General features: G+C 43.1%; 1 protein-coding gene across 2 annotated transcripts in view; it reads right to left on the bottom strand.

Moving 5' to 3' along the window:
• Window positions 1-16821, bottom strand: part of agap3 (ArfGAP with GTPase domain, ankyrin repeat and PH domain 3) — a gene marked incomplete at its 5' end in the record, with an annotated part of 116463 nt that overhangs the window by 34378 nt on the left and 65264 nt on the right. For both annotated transcript variants that reach the window (XM_083690228.1, XM_083690229.1), the window contains 5 exons: window positions 1161-1332; window positions 3634-3738; window positions 8494-8577; window positions 13906-14061; window positions 14917-15044. In XM_083690228.1, coding sequence (XP_083546354.1) covers window positions 1161-1332; window positions 3634-3738; window positions 8494-8577; window positions 13906-14061; window positions 14917-15044 — 645 coding nt within the window. The remainder of the gene's footprint in view (window positions 1-1160; window positions 1333-3633; window positions 3739-8493; window positions 8578-13905; window positions 14062-14916; window positions 15045-16821) is intronic.

The following is a 16821-nucleotide window of genomic DNA, read 5'->3' as shown; positions in this document are numbered from 1 at the left end:
AATTACTCTTAATCCTAACCCCTAAATCCAATCACTACCGTGGCCTCTCTGAGCCTGCAAGAGCAGCCTTCTTGCCTCCAGTGGCACATCCAGCCAGCCAGGCAGATAAGAGCTATTTATACACGGTAGCCCAGTAGCGGAGGGTATAGGCAGGACATACAAGCCCAACCTGGTCCTTGTGCCATCCTAGCCTTGGAGGATTCAATTCAGGTCAGAGCTATAATTCACCAAATTCACCATCTTTTCAGCACCTTTTCTTAGTAATTCTCTTTTTTTTGTCATTAAACAAAGCTTTCATGTTTAAATGAGGGAGTCATTTGTAAATTCCCTGTGTAGTAATTTAAAAATCTAATAGTCTTAACATAAGCACTCATTAAGTCATCGTTGTGTATACATACTCAGTGGCGGCTAATTTGCATTAATGAAAAACCATAAATGTGGATAATTGGCTCGTAGGGACTCATTTTTATGATGCCACAATCTGAGGAGTTTTCAAATAAATACAGCAATCAAAGGTAGATTCCACAACCATTAAATAACTCACCTGTTAACAGTTCACTATCTGACTATCTAGGCAGTGAATGAGATGTCTCCTCCAGTTTACGTTGCTGCCACTAGTGTCTCTCTCAAGACTTTGAAAAAATATTGTGTATTGATTTTCCAGAGGACTTGACATGAAGTCAATAGAGGTCTGCATAGAGTTCAACTGGGCAGTGGCTTTCTTCACAATTCATGATATCTTGCTCATTGCATAGTCTGTGCTTGCTAAAGAGAAATGGTTGACTCAAATATCAAGGTTTTGTCTGGCTGTTTCGGACTCAATAGTACTCTAAAGTGGAGGTCACGCCAAACATCTTTGGTTGTCCAACTATAAGCCTCGAATGCAAATTAATATAAGCTAAGCAAATGATAATCATAATTAAATTATACTCCTTCTCTTTTCCATTCATTTCGCATTCAGAGGCACATAGTTGAATCGACTGTACACAACAGATGGTGTGGAATATGGACTGTATTTTTGAGGTAAGGATTAATTTGACAGGACTCCACTTCAGTGGAGGGGACTGTCCCTTTAACAAGGTTTGTCTGTGCAATGCAAGATCTGAACGTTCTGGGACGGTGACTGAAGCTCAAAGTTGTGATGAGACTGGTACTGTTACCTGTGGTGCCTACGCCAAGCTGTAGGGTACTGCGGTCCCTTGTCAGGCCATTGGTTTTGGGACTGGCTGTTGGGGCGATGGTGGTGACCGCTCGGGGTGGTCGTTTTCCTGGAACCTTGACCGTGGTCCTCAACAGGTCAATCTCTTTGCCATGTATGTTCTGCATGTAGTCCTGGAACAAACAACGGTCACAAAATATACTGAATACATGTACTCATACAAAGGTAAGAGTGAAAGGGGTACAATCACTAACGTAGTTGGTCAATGGGCATTTAAAGGGGCAAGTCACCACTGTTTAACCTCATTCATTATCTCCAGCTCCATAACAGCGACTTTCTGTAGTCAAAAACTACCTATGAAAATTACCGCTCATGATGTCATTGGAGGTGATCTTAAAAAGAAATTCAAAAACTGCAACCCATGTTTAGACAAGGGGAGGCCGTTAGTGCCAAAAGTTTTTGATGCTTTTGTCATTACTTCCGTGTGAAAAAGAAGTATCATATCCTCATTCCGGCAGATAGTCTTGTATACTTTGTATCTAAAAACAAAACAAAACAAAAAAATCTGCAAATTACAAACTCAACCAATAAACTGACTAGAGACGCCAAGGAATGTCCACCCCCCGGATCTCCTATCATTTCAAAGTACAAAGAAGTACATCAATGGCAACTGACAGTTGAGAATGATCGCAGAACCATTAAAAAACATCACCTGTGCCCACGCCGACTCACAAAACGGAGAGATTAGGGCCTTGATAATGAATGCAAACGGTCTCATTCTCTTCCAATTTGGCCATTTGATTTGGATTAAAAGCGGCGCGACGCCCAAATGGAGGAAGCCAAGGTGAAAATCATTGGGCTCAGCAGAAAAATCCGGAGGAGAGCTCGGCCTTTGCCGTCCCTGTCCCCCACCGGCTTCCCTCGACTTTATTACCGTGCCATAAAGCACTCATTTCTTCCCATGCCTCCTCGCTAATTACCCAGTGAGCGCTCTCATTTCATTTTATTGCCGGAATTAACAGCCAGATCGAAGCGTGCAAAGCTATTAAGATGTGTGATTAAGCCACATTCAATTAGTTTCTACAAACAATTTAATTGATGTAGCAGATAGAATTAACAGAAGGTGATTGTGTGGATGGCTTGGCTGACTGCGAAATTAAAGGGGTTCTCTCTCTCTCTCTCTCTCTTTCCCAGTCTCTCGCTCTCCACCTCTCTCTCACACACCGTCTCTCTCTCTATCCCTCCCTCCCTCGTTCCCTCTCTCTGCTTCGCTGCTCAGAACGGTAGAGAAACACGTATCCGCTAATGTAACATCGTTCCCCGCTTCACCTCTGCTCAGTAAGTTAGCAGGCTCAGATACACAACGCTTATAGGCTGCCCTGATGACCTGCAATGGCTATAATGATCTACGGAGCAGGACTCTAAAGCTAGTGTTCGTCAATTACATACATCACTGTAGCGCCACATTGCACTGCTAATAACGGCTAGTAAATTGACCCATTAAGGTCCTGTCAATAGAACAACATCATCACATGTGCAATTGACAATCCTTTTTCTGTAATACATGTTTCTGCTGAGAGGTGTTTATATTTTGTATGAATAGAAAAATAGCATATTTCTATCCTATACTATACTTCAAAAATGCTCTCTGATGCTTAAGACTAAATCTCAATTTGACTGACAAGCTTAAATCTGACATTTTCACATCAGTTATCAATATCAGAGTTGAGATCAAGATTACAGACTAAAGGAAACATCAGACCTGGGCCAATTACATAGTATGAGAAATTTGAAGTGCGCTTGAATGGAATTTGCACTTCTAGTACTATTCCATTGGTTCCATTGCACCACGCAAACTAAATCAGGCACAGGTCAAGTATTTGAAAGTATTTGACATAAAGGTACGTACAGTATGACCCGGGTCTGAGACACATAGGGCAAAGGGGAGCTAGCCAGTGTGTTTGAGTGAGCCAGGTTAGGGAAGTGTAGAGATGGTGTGTGTGTGTGTGTGTGTGTGTGTGTGTGTGGGTGGTGGGGGGTCCTGAGCTGTCTGCTGGCAGCAGAGTGTTTAAGAAGTATTAGCGGCCCAGCGGGACTCTGACAGAGACGGATGCGGCGGGCTGGTCAGGCTCCGGCGCCACACGGCGACCACCATTATAAATACAAGCCAGCGTGGCGGCCGGGCGCAGTGAGCACGCAGCGGTGCCACGTCTCCATTACCAAGCGCCAGGGCCGGCCACCACAGGGGGGGGCAGAGCTGACCCATCCCACCCCTCTTTCTCCCCCCTCCTCCACCCCCAGGTATAATCACGGGGTTATCTGAGATGAAGCGCTAATGATCTGACGCTGAAAAAGCTCATAAGCGAATATGGTAGCTTATGATGCAGATTGCCTAACAAGCCCCTTGTACAGTTAATCGTTATCGGATACGTGAATTCACAATGACTTATACTTATATATGTATATATACTTACGTGCAAACTGGGGTGGTAGGTGAGAAGGCCATTGTCACACAGAGTGACGTACTTCTTCTTCCACTCCTTGTTCAGGGACTTCCCACTTCTCTTCAGAAGGATGCCCTGGAGGACAGAGAAGAGGAGGAACTCAAGGTGACAAGAAATGGCTGTGTCTACCTCAATAGATTCTGCAAAAAATCTAACAAACACGTTTTGACCACTTTCTTTACCCTTAGATTTGGCCAGAGCGCTTTCAACAGTGTCCTTGTGTGTGTTTGTTTGTGTGTGTGTGTGAGATGGAAATGTTTTTGTCATACCAACATTAGAATTTTAGCTCATAACCCTAAACCACAGTTTCAGTGGTCAATTGTCTAAACGGTCCATGGTTTATGTATGGCCTACGGTGACCACTTGAACCTTCATAATTGGACATGTACCACTGTGACTCTTCTCATTCAAAGCGAGCGGAGACAATCCAATTTGCCAGACCATCCCCCCCCCCCCCCTCGTATTCATACACATGGCCTGGCCCCTGTCGAACTCTAGAGGACCTCTCAATCCCAGGATTAGAGAGTGTGATCTCTCCCCGCTTCAAAGCTGACTCAGCCCTCTCCTCTATTCTGCTTTATCATCTGGGGGCCTCCTCAACTCCTCAGATGCTTGCCTTATCTGCTTAGTAAATCCTGGGTAAACAATGCAGTTCCTCTGCTGGAGGTGGCCAAACACTGGAGCTCTGGTGCTGTGTGGGGGCTGGGGAAAGGTCTCTGGGGGTAAAGACCAGGGAGGGGCATGCTTAATTAGGGGATTAAGAGGGGGAATGTTTGTGCTTTTACAGCCAGGGTGTGTGTGTGTGTGTGTGTGTGTGATATAGAGAGGGGGAATGTGAAGCTAATTGAGAGACAGAGTGTGTGTGTGTGTGTGTGTGTGTGTGTGTGTGTGTGTGTCCCTGTCTGTATGTTAAAAAGAATCCCTCTAATGTTTTCGTAGCCAGGCCCATCCTGCAGGGCTATAATCCTGATTACCACATCAGGAAGGACCTGACCCTCTGTGACCTGGGCACCAGGCTGTTTGCCCACAATCAGCCTAATCCTGTCCCTGCTTGATCTGGGCTGGGGGACTCCTGCATGCTGGGGCCAAGAGCAGGACCTCTATACCCCCAGTGTGCACACACACACACGGACACACACGCACGCACACACGCACGCACACACACACACGCACACACACAAGCACAGACACACACACGGACAGAGGTGTTAATCCAGTCTAGTACGGACAGCAGTTGAGGACGGTATGGGAATAGATATTCAATCCTGAACTGTGGACTTTTCTCCTTTCTTGTCCCAACCCTGTTAAAAACCTTGAAACATTTCCAATCCTGTACCATCTGTGACCAAGACAAACAAATAAAGACTTTTTGTGGTGTAGTTGAATTTCAAATATTGAAATTCACCTTATGCCTATCAGCATAGGCTTATGCATCGCTAGAAAGATAGCCAATGGAATAGTAGTCGGACATTAAAATAAGAACTCCTATTGAATAGCTGTTACTTGCAATTGCTAACCACGACTGAAGACCTGTGGTCTGTACGTAACTACAATATTGTTGACAGCTATTACAAATGACTTACACTGTTGTCACTAAAAAAAATGTTGATTACTTTTTTATTTTTTTAAACGTTCATATTCTCAGAGAAAACTACTAGCCAACGATACTGTTCATGATGTGGTCAATAAAACAGCTGTAAACATATTTTAATGGCTTTATGATCACATGAAGCAAATGATCCTGTCACAAGGCCGCTGGCGACCGCGTAACGTATGTTTTACAAGCAAATATGTTGCACGTCTTGTGTCTGTATTGAACTATTCATAAATCTATATAAGTAATCAACATAGACGTACATCTATTGCTTTGAGAAAGATCAATACTAATACTGAGAGGATTTATGAACAGAGTAAGTCCACATAGGGGCAAATTCTACAATCACTTCATTTTAATTAATTTGAACTGTCAGAAATAATGAAGTTCTCTTTCATGTAATAAAATTGGAGTCACTAAATTGAAAAGCAACGCCTGTTCTTCACTTACAACAGTTAAAAAGTTAATAGGTGCATGACGTAAGAATATGTCTTTTATTTGGTATACCCTTTCTCTCTCTCTCTCTCTTTCACACACACACACACACACACAATCACCATGTTCAAGCCTGTGCGACATAAGGATAGAGGCCGGTCGTCAGACGCGGTCTCCGTGTCCAGACAATTGTCATATCTACACAGAGGAGATAGTGTCTTCCCCCTTCCATTGTCACGCTCGTCGAGAAAAAGCTGCATCCTGCCACGCTGGCTGAGTGATAGGCCGGCCCTTTGTGACAGCCCAAAGGAGAACAGAAGGAAATAGAGAGGGGGGGGGGAAGAGGCCAAGGATGAAAAGCTCTAGTGTCCACAGCCCCTCAGCAGTGAGTGCATTGTTGCCCTTATTTACCATTTTTACAGATGGAGGGTGAGAGAGAGAGGGGGGAGGGAGTTGGAGAGACAGGCAGTGTGTAATTTGCCCCAATGGGGGGGTAATTAAGCTCACATTGGCACTTTGATCCTCCTGATTGTGCATTTGACTGGCCAGGCCATCAGCCCCCCCCCGCCCCCAACCCTACTACTAGCCAACCCCCCAGGTCCCCACCCCTCCTGGGTAGAAGGGGGCTTTCGCCTGGTCTGATCTTATTGTAAAAATAAAGAAAAAGTTGCTATGATACCCAGGAAAATGCCCCCCCCCCTTCTTTCAAAATCAGGCCCATAATCTAAAGGGGAGTAATGGGAGAGTTTACAGTAAGTGTTTTCTTTCTTTTTTTTGTGGGGGGGAGGGGGGGGGGGGTTCTTGCAAACTGACCTCCCGCTCACCTGTCCCTGGTGGTCTAATCTAATCCAGTTAAACCTGCATGGCCACTAATGGAGGTTAAATTCACTGATCATTGCAGTGATCTCTTGCCGCTCACTGGGATCAAATGGAAATGCTACGGTTAAAGAAAAGTGGGATTTTTTCTCTCATTGTTGGCATAAAGTTGTTGCAAAAATTGTTATCCCCCTGTAATTATTTCTAATCCTGTGGCACTGAGGATATACCGTAATTAATAAACTCACTTCATTCTAAGAAGCTTCATTAGCTAGACGCTTTTACAGGGCAGGTAATCTGCCCAAACAACTCAAGGTTAATAAAATACTTGTTGAATGAGTGTGTGTTGTGTTGTGTGTTGGGCTATGGGATGAACTATGGGATGGAATGTGTAGATCAATTCAATTGGTCAAAATGTGAAAACTTTTTTGAAAAGAAAAAAATGCTCTTTGACCATTCCTGTAATTTCCAGTTAAGAAGGATAATGGATACTGACCCTTTTTGAAAGCTCTCATACAATCAAGAATGAATAGTAATTAATGTGTCAATTACTTCTCCTCTGGTTCCTAAGTTGTACCTTGAGAAATTACTTCTTCTCGGACGTGTGATTCAACAGTACTTGGTACTAGCTATTAGAAAGGTTTTAACTTCTGAGAGAAAGGGAAATTAATAGCAATGAAAATTATACAAAGAAAAATGAGAACTACATTCAGACCATTATATGGCAAAGCTTATGATCCTTCTCTCTGTGTTGAAGGTTTCAGATGTTTTTGTTAAAAATAACATTTGATTACCTAGAATTCATAGAAACTGCATAGTAACTGTGTTATTACAGAATTATTACCTAAACATTAGTTCTTGTTACATGCGTTGGAACAAATACCAGAAAGTTTATTTCTATTAAAAAATATATATATTTATTACGATTATTATATTATTAATGCTGATTAATTTCTAAGAATTACCAGAAGGTACTATTTGTTAACAATTCATTACATAGTATCATTTTATTTATCCTATATTTCCTTTAAGACCCTTGAGGTTAGAAACCTCTTTTGTGACGGTGACCTGGCAAAAGCAACAGTAGTAAATAATAAATACCAAATAAATACCAGTGGTAATAGGACTATAGTGTTACCAAGCAATATATTTGATAAGAAGCACAATGTAATTGTATGTCAGATGTGTATAACATAGTACTGCATTCAGAGAAAAAATCTGATGCATTCTGAGGGTTAGGTTTCACTAATGCTGGAGACAAATCTACCAATGTCTGATAAAGGATCTTTGCGCATGTTACTCTTGCTTTGGGCGAATAGTAAGCGTTTAAAGCTTCAGTCCCATCTGGGCCCACATTTATACATTCAGCATGTCAGTAATCTATACTGACTACAGGGAAATTCTCTTTGGTGTTCTTTTTCATGGCACTCTCAAACCCCTAAGGGCTCTCTCCATATTCGACTTCACTCCAATAAGATTGTAAATGGTGTCTTTCATTTATTATGTTGTATCACATCGCCATCTGGTGGCTGAAAGGTTGCATGAATCTCTACCCAAACATTTCTTAAAACACTGTTGAGAACAGGCTGGCCAAATCATAAACATCAAAGATTGTGAAAATATACAAAGAAATATATTGTTATATATGGACTATCAGTGGCAGAAATATTTATTTCGGTCCCACCAAGGATTACTTTTAATTTTAAGGCCTTCAGAAACCCTATATAAAGCCTATAGATGTTTCACAAATAATTATGTAGCATGTAAGTCATACTACAAAAGACTCTTTACATTTAGCCCTCTACAAAATGTGGCATAGCCAATGTTGCAAAATAAGCTTTTATATGACTCATCTAGCTCAAAAGCATCCATTAAGTAGCTTTAAATCGTAAAAATAATCCTTTGTTAAATGTGGCAGTAGGACTGTTTACATGTACAATACTTACCCTACAGACTATAAGTGGTGTAGGTGCAGAGACACTCACCTGTTTCATTGGTATGGCCCTCCCACTGCCTATGCTGTCTGTTTTACTGTCAATGCTCTTTGCCTGTTCACTGGCTTTCCGTGACTGTAAGAAAACAAGAGAGTCAGTCGGTCACTGGAACAAACCATGGAGGCACAAGAGGGGGGTGTGTGGGGGAAGAGGGGGTTGGGAGTTGAGTGAGGGTAGGTGAGTTTGAGTGTCTCAAGTTGAGAATGTGGGTCAGGGTGTGTGTGTGTGTGTGTGTGCGTGTGGAGGTGGAGAGGACTCAACATTGCAAAACAAAAGTAAAAAAAAAAAAAAAAAAAAAAAAAAAAAAGAAGAAGCTTGAAATCAACCAAACAAGCAGACTAAGCGGGAACGGACAGCGGTACATTGACGTGCAAGTATAAAACAAAGACCAAGACCAAGACCAGACCAGACACGGAAGACCATCTCAACACAGAGGAGATCAAAAGACAACCACACATTGAGTCATGACTCAGCCCTGAAACCCATGAGGAGATCCATCCCTCTCTCAGACCCAGAACGAGCTGTTCCGGATCAGAGGACCAACTGGCTTAAACACAGTTAAAGGCCCATCCAGGCCTTTTGCATAGATACATTCACAAGTATTCTTGGAATGCAATAAGAGGGAGAGAAAGGGCAGGTTAGAGGGAGAGACTGTTAATAAAGTTACTGTACAGGAAGCACATGTAGAATATCCACTGATCTTCCACCTGCAAAAGCCTATTGGAACATTCTGGAAAATGCACTTCAAACCAACAAAAGGGTTAGTCATACAGGTCCATGTTAACAACAACATGGGAATAGTGACAGTACAAATGTTCGTAGATACCACCTGTAAAAGATACACATTTTCACTTGACTGTGAAGGAGTCAAGCAGTGAAAATCTCATCCCATTGTCAGACAAACAACACATTTGAACACAAAGTATTCGTAAAACAATCGATGACACACAGTCACTCGTAACTGACAGACAGGACAGTTATGATCTCACTCAGAACATGATGAAGAAATGCCCAATCGTCAATGGAGAGAGGTAGAGTCTGAGTTCAAGTAAACCAACTCTGGCTTATATTTTTCAACACTTTTATTCTTTTATTCTGGTTATTATTTGTTTTTGTTTCTATACAGACACCATACAAATCAAGTCACAGGTTCACTTCCAAATAGTCAACAGATTGAGCCAAACATTGCAGTTCCCACAAAATATAGGATGGACAATAAAGGCATTATCTTTTTATATATTTCATATATGTATATAATATACTTTCTATAGAGTACCATTGTAAATAAAATACAATACAAGATATACAGCAGTGTATATTTGTCAATCCGTAAATGATAGACAAGCGATTATGTCATAGTTCATAATCTTCATACCAAACCCAAATGGAAATAAATCGAAAGTGAATAAATATAAATAATAAAAGATGAATAAAAAAATTATTGAAAATCATAGTCAAATTAAATAAAGAGAAACTACATTCATACAGGTCGGTGCGATCCAGTTCCATTTATTATTAAGTCTGTATAATACCACTTCTCTCTGATGCCCTACCCTGATTTTTATGAAGGCCTTCATAAAACTACCCAATATTACTCCTAACATACTAATATACCTTTAGGTTTACCATATATTCAAGTCCATTCAAGACTTTCCTTAAAGAAATCAAATAAAACCTGATAAAAAAAGAAGATAAAAAAAAAGCGAAATGTACTTGGCACCTTTAGTCCTTGAGTCCTTGTTTATGACAAAAGGCAGTGTGATGTCATGTAAGGGGGGTTGTCCTTTGGGTGGTTGAATAATAGGTCCAAGAGTGACTTGACTGTACACAGATTGTTTATGAAGGTGGTGAGAAGGAGGGAGAAGAGGGAGGGGGAGGGGGGCATTTCCAGCAGTGAAGAGTCCCTACAGTCTTATTCCAGTGTACAACTGACAGTTTTTGACAGTTTTACCGTGAGCACGACTGAATCCAAATCTATGCCACGTCCAACGCTTACTTTTGTCACAAAGTTCTACGGTTTCCACAGCGCACCGCCTCAAGTGCCATTGTGCATTACCCAGAATACGAGAAGGGCACTTGGGTAAAGCAGCAAAACACACTTCGCTCTAGGTTTGTCCTCAATCATTACTCCTCCCTATTGGGACTGACAAATCAGAGGGACTCTCATTTGAGGGGTGAACCTGCATTTTTGTTACCACCAAGCTCTTCTAATTTCGGAAGGAGTTGGAAAGCCCTTTTTGTTGAAGAAAGGTTGGAAACAGTTGCACACATCTGCGAATATCGGAAAAACATTTCAGACGGTTATTTTTTTGTTTCCTTGGTGAATATCCAGTAAAAATTTACGGAACTGAAGGAAGTCAAAAAACTTTAACAAAAATGGTCGACAATTATACATAGATTTGATGCAGATGAGGTTTTCAGAAGTGGCAAAGAGGGGCGAAACCAAAAAAAGAGAAAAGTTCTCAATTCTTCAATATGGTGCTTTTGAACATAGAGAAAGGACAAATGTCTTAAAACACCTCAGAAAATATCTGACAGTTGCCAAAATCTATCGATGTGGTTACTCAACCATGGAAGCACTAGGAAAGGATGTTTGTGTACTCAACTGACACCTAGTGGCCATTTATAGTTATGACAAAAGTTGGTTGGGGAGGATGATCATGGCTGGTGAGACTGACTGGTGAAGGTGGTGAAAAGACGGGAGAAAAACCAACATCTTTCTGAGTAAAGCTTTCAGGACCTTTGAGAAATGAATTCTCCCTCTAACTGTGACAAAAGCTCCAAAAGCTATTCATCATTCACTTTGCAGTATGAAGCTCCATTGACAAATAATTTAGGGGGTTTCTTTCTGATTAATAAACAATCCCAATGGTGCCCACTTATAACTTCCAATAATCAGTGCGCTCTGTCAAATTATATATTATATTATATGTTATATTTAGTTCAAAACAAGTTGGGTCAATATTGTAGATACAACAGTGGCATTTCAAGATTGGTCTACTTCAATACACTTCAGATATCCCAAATACTGATCAGACATCAGATTGTGCACTGGGATATAGAGAGTATCATATTGCACTTTAGTTTAAGTGGTTTATATTCTAATATGATTTTATCTATAAATAATGTGTAGTAGGCTTCCATCCACATTTGTATAAGCATGGAAATTAATTCAATGAATTTCTAATTAGCAGTCGGAGTGCCATCGCCAATACATTCATAAAAAATGTTACTTATTACTCATAGCATTGAGTAATATTATTACTTTACAATAATAGTCACATTATTTCAATACCCCAAACAGTTGGAAATGCTATGGAGTTATTGTGCCTTTTAACATTTCGGTGAGCAAAACAATACTGCGAGTGCAAGCACTGATTATAATCTGTTTGAATGTGATTCACTATCAAAATGAAAACTTCTCAATTGAAATGTTTCTCTGATCAAAAAGCCCACAAAAAAAAATGGCAGACGCACAATATTAAGGCTTCTTCTCCATTTTGACTAAACCTCCCCAATCGAACAAAAACCTTTCGGGAACAAAGCTACTGCACCAACTACATAATAAAGTATGGCTAGTGGCATAGCAAGCTTAACAATAGTGACTGTGGCCAGCAAGCAATGTGAAGAGCTGCTGCAGTGTGTACGCGTAAGTATATCATTCTCTCCTCAAGAGGTCCTCCGAACTGAGATCAATGAAAAAAAGCGAGTGAAGGGACTGCTATATAAAATGCTTGGTAAAAAACAAAACTATTTAGTTTTTTTTCTCTTGTTTAGTCAAATGGCAACATCTTCCTCTCCTTGGCCCGCTGTGCTCTTAAAGTGTCATTTGTGGAAACTGTAGAGTTCCCCCCCCCCCACCCCTCCCAAAAACCCTCCCCTCCCCCTCCCCTGCCCGTCCCAACTCCCCCCACCCCACCACACCCCACCCCACGCCTGCTGCTGTTCCTCAGAAGGTCATGAGCTGAAACTCCCGCTCGGCTTGCCACTCCGGCACCCACACGGGATAGGTGGCGTGCTTCGGCACCTCCATGACGCGGACGGGCAGGGGTTCGTTTCGCTGGTGGACAGGGTTAGTCACTACCTAGCAGGGGGGAGGAGGGAGAGAACAAGGGGGAGGAGCTAGCACACAGCCTGCACTGCTCTGCTCTGCTGTGGCTGCCTCCAGCCTGTGGCTTGAAGAGTAGCTGGGGGGGTTGGAGGGAGGGGGGGGGGGGGGGTAGGGGGGGTAGAGGTAAGGGCAGGCAGGGGTTAGGAGAATGGGGAAAAGGGTAGGGCAGTGGGGAGTAGGAGTCAAGGTTAGAGACAGGGAAGCTGGGGTTTGGGTAGGGGAGGAGTTGAGGTAAAAGAAAGGAAGTCTAGGGTAGAGGTAACAAGGATGGGAGAAATGTTAGAGAAAGAGAGGCTGGGGGAAGGGGAAGAGGTTAGAGAAAAGGAAGGGAGAGAGAGCTGGGGCAGCTGAGGAGAGTATAGAGGTTAGTGCAGGGAGTATCAGTGTAGAGGTTAAAGCAGGGGGTTCAGTAAGGCGTGGTCACAGGGTAGAGAGGAGGCAACTAGGGCTTGATTGGAGGCAAACGGCCATCAAAGGTGTAGGTGAGGGGAAGAGGGTTGAGGAGGGAAAGCTGTGGGAAGTATAGCGTTAAGTGGCTAAGGGTCGGCGGTTAGGGAAGGGATCAAGCGTAGGGCTTTGGGATACAGTAAGAAAGGAGAGTGGAGGGTGGAGGGGGAAAGAGTGGTAGCATGCATTATATGTAGTGACTGAAAAGAGCTATGGTCTGGCCCTGACTTTTAGTTTAGTTTGGTCGGGTGGTGGGGTGGTATTGGTGGGGGGTTGTCTCACCCCCTTCTCTCCCCCAATGGGAGTGGGAGTCACTGCAAAGAAAGGATCTAGTAAAAAATAAGAGGGGTGGGGGAGGGAGGGAGGGAGGCCAAAGATTGAGACAGGAGGGGCCAGGAGGGGGGTAAGATGAGTAACTCATGCGCATTTTACTTCCAATTGGAAAGTAAAGGGAAATGTTACTAAAACAAAAAAAAAGGTTTTTAAAAAAAGCTGAGATTATTTTTTTTTCTCCACAGTGCTTAGCTTTGATATTTGCTTTATAATGAAAATAAATAAATAAACAAAGCATTATTTCATATGGGTTTGAATACAACCCAGATTTACAACAACCGTATCAATATCTTTTTTTTTTCTTCTCTTTTGCCCATCGTGTTGCTTGTATAAATGAAGCCTCCAGGCTTTTGCTGCCTGTATCCCACACAGGAGAGGATGGCTTTCGTGATTTTTCTCTTTTTTATTGGGGAGCTGCCTGTCTCCCCGTGGTGGACAAATGCATGCGTAGCAGTGTGCGCCCTCTAGTAGTGCGAGTGGGTGTTGCTCTGCATCAGCTGCCGCATACTTACTGTGAAGATGTTGGAGCGGCGCTTGGACTGCTTGCGGATGGGTGTGGGCGTGTTGGAGGCGGCGATGGTCTCTATGCGCATCTCCCGCTGGCTTATGCTGGGGGTGGAGGGCACGGAGGAGGAGTAGTCGTTGAACGCACCTCCGCCGTTGGCAGCCTGAGGCAGAAGGAGGGGAGATGACAAAGAAAAAGAAGAAGATGGAGGAGAGAGAGAGAGAGAGAGAGAGAGAGACAGACAGACAGAGACGGGGAGGGAGAGACAGACACAGAGACACAGAGACACACAGAGAGAGAGAGAGAGAGAGAGAGAGAGAGAGAGAGAGAGAGAGAGAGAGAGACGGGGAGAGAGAGACAGAGACACAGAGACACAGAGAGAGAGAGAGAGAGAGAGAGAGAGAGGGAGAGACAGACAGACAGAGACGGGGAGGGAGAGACAGAGACACAGAGACACAGAGAGAGAGAGAGAGAGAGAGAGAGAGAGAGAGAGAGAGAGAGAGAGAGAGAAAGAGTAGATAACAACATAGTAAGTTAAGGAAGACTGGACGTGGTGAAGGGGAGAATCAATCAACAAACTGGACCCAGAGACCCAAGCCATCGACCAATCTATGACAAGGGCCCGGAGTTTTTCCTGACCAAATGACCAGGCCAGGTCGAGATTTTCAGGATGAAGTCATGCCCCAACATGACAAAATACATTATATTCACAGTAACACTGTTTTTGGATGTAAAGGTAATATAGAAGTACATAATAACTAATATAATAATACACTGTACAACCAGGAAAAACATAATAGCTACAGCTACATTGCAGTCAGCCGGCAAGCATCAACCAGTGGTCATGTGCGATGTCAAAGACTGCGCAGTCAGGCATCAGATTGCTATATCGCTATATGATGAGGGTAGCTGGATGTTAAATACTTATCCAGGCATTTTGAGATTTAGTAGGTGACTGTGTAGTTTGCCTAGAACTCGCCCCTAACTACTAATACTGTAGCCGGGGGTGTGGCCTCACCTGGTTGATATGAACAGAGGGGATGGAGGCAGAGGGGACAGATGAGTGGCTGGGTGAGTTGGGGAGGGACTTGCACGGACCAATAGAAAGCTGCTGCTTTTTCCTCAGAGCCACCACCTTCTGGGCAACTGGGGTGAGGAGAGGAAAGGAGAACACCATCCAGAGAAGGAAGGGTTAAGCATCAACCAAAAATAGTCAGTAGGCTAAATACACAGTGTACTATACACACAAAGTTCAAAGTTATAGAAAGAAATCTAACAGTTGAGAACCAAAAACACAAACAAATTGAAATATTGTACATAACTGAAAATGTATTGCACTTGAACACTGTATGTAACCTACACCCATCCCCCACTACGTAACACCACATCTGTAGGCAGGTTGCACAAGGGCCCCCTGAACTTGAGAACTACTGCCTGAACAAACAACGATAACCTTTTAAATGTAACTTTTTTAATTTTGGGGGTGGCGGTGTTGACATTATGGGGCCCTTGGCGGTTCCCATATGACCCGGCCCTGACAACACTGCTGGCGACTCTTATACCAACAGGTAAATTGAGAGCCCTGTTGGTGCATTATCTAAATAACTCCGGTCATTTAGATTTTCAAATCGGGCAATAAGCAACATATGGGTAGAGCTGTATATACAGATCTCTGGAGACGAGTGTCGATTGTAACAATGTTACAATATGAAGTGGGAGAAATGAATGTGTCATCTGGGGAGATGTGCGATGTGTGATGTTTGCCAAATGAGCCTGTCACCATTAGGTGTTTGTGTGTTGGTGCGTTTGTGTGTGTCTGTGAGACCTGATTTGCCATGCAGACAGCGTTGCCAGTCATTTCGTGGCAGACTCCAGCGTGAGGCTAGGGGATGGTGTGTGTGTGTGTGTGTGTGTGTGTTTGTGTGTGTGTGTGTGTGTGTGTGTGTTTGTGTGTGTGTAGTGTAAGAGATAGATGAATTAAAATTGCATTGATGGCTAGGGACCATATCGATGGCTGCCTGCCGCTCGCTGCATGGCACACGGTGAGAGAGAGAGCTCTCCAGACTGCAAACACTTTTTACGTCTTTTAATTATTTCAAACGGGGCTTCGGGAAGCAATTAAGGCATGGGAGGAGGGACACACACACACACACACACACACACACACACACACACACACACACACACACACACACACACACACACACACCACAAGACAGTGTGTCAGCAATAAATGAAAGACATGAAAGTTAATGCTGAATTAAGTATTCATAACTTTCGTAAAGACAGTGAGAGTGATTGGAGGGACATGACGTACTATGCAGTGTACTGTACAGGTACACTACCATGGTAACTGGGGCAATGAGTTCAGTTCAGGGATGTTTTCTCAGTGATAAGACTTTTCCGTCTGCATTCTTTCCAATAGATGGGTTTTCTTAGCTCTGAATTTCCACTGCATTGAAATGACTCCTAGTTTTCTTTCTCTCTGTCCAATACAATGGAGTGTCTCATCATAAGACAGCCTTTTCTATTGTCATTACAGTACAGTCCTGGTAAAGTCCTTTATCAGTGCTGTCATTGTCTTCAACGCAGTGTACTCAGACCGTGTGTATCTTCCGGATGAAGAACTTATCATATCTGTTCCCTTGGTTCTATTTCATGGGAAGCTTCAATGGCTACATCATCATCCAGGGACACACTGAACCTCTATAGGAGTGGGTTGGCGATGGCCCCTATAGTAGTGCAGTAAAAACCCAGCGCCATCATAGCCTATCTACAGTGTACCCTACCCAGGCCCCCTTTCACCAGATCCTTTTGTACAGTCAGCCATGAGAGGCCAGGAGTGGGAGGCCATGATCTATTTAGGGATAAGGGGGTGGAAAAGAGGGTGGGCTTATGTTTTTTCTCTTTTTCTTTGTTTTGT

The sequence above is a fragment of the Argentina silus genome (assembly GCF_951799395.1).
Source record: "Argentina silus genome assembly, chromosome: 18".
NCBI classification, from domain to species: Eukaryota; Metazoa; Chordata; class Actinopteri; order Argentiniformes; family Argentinidae; genus Argentina; species Argentina silus.
This window is presented reverse-complemented; position numbering and strand designations above follow the sequence as displayed.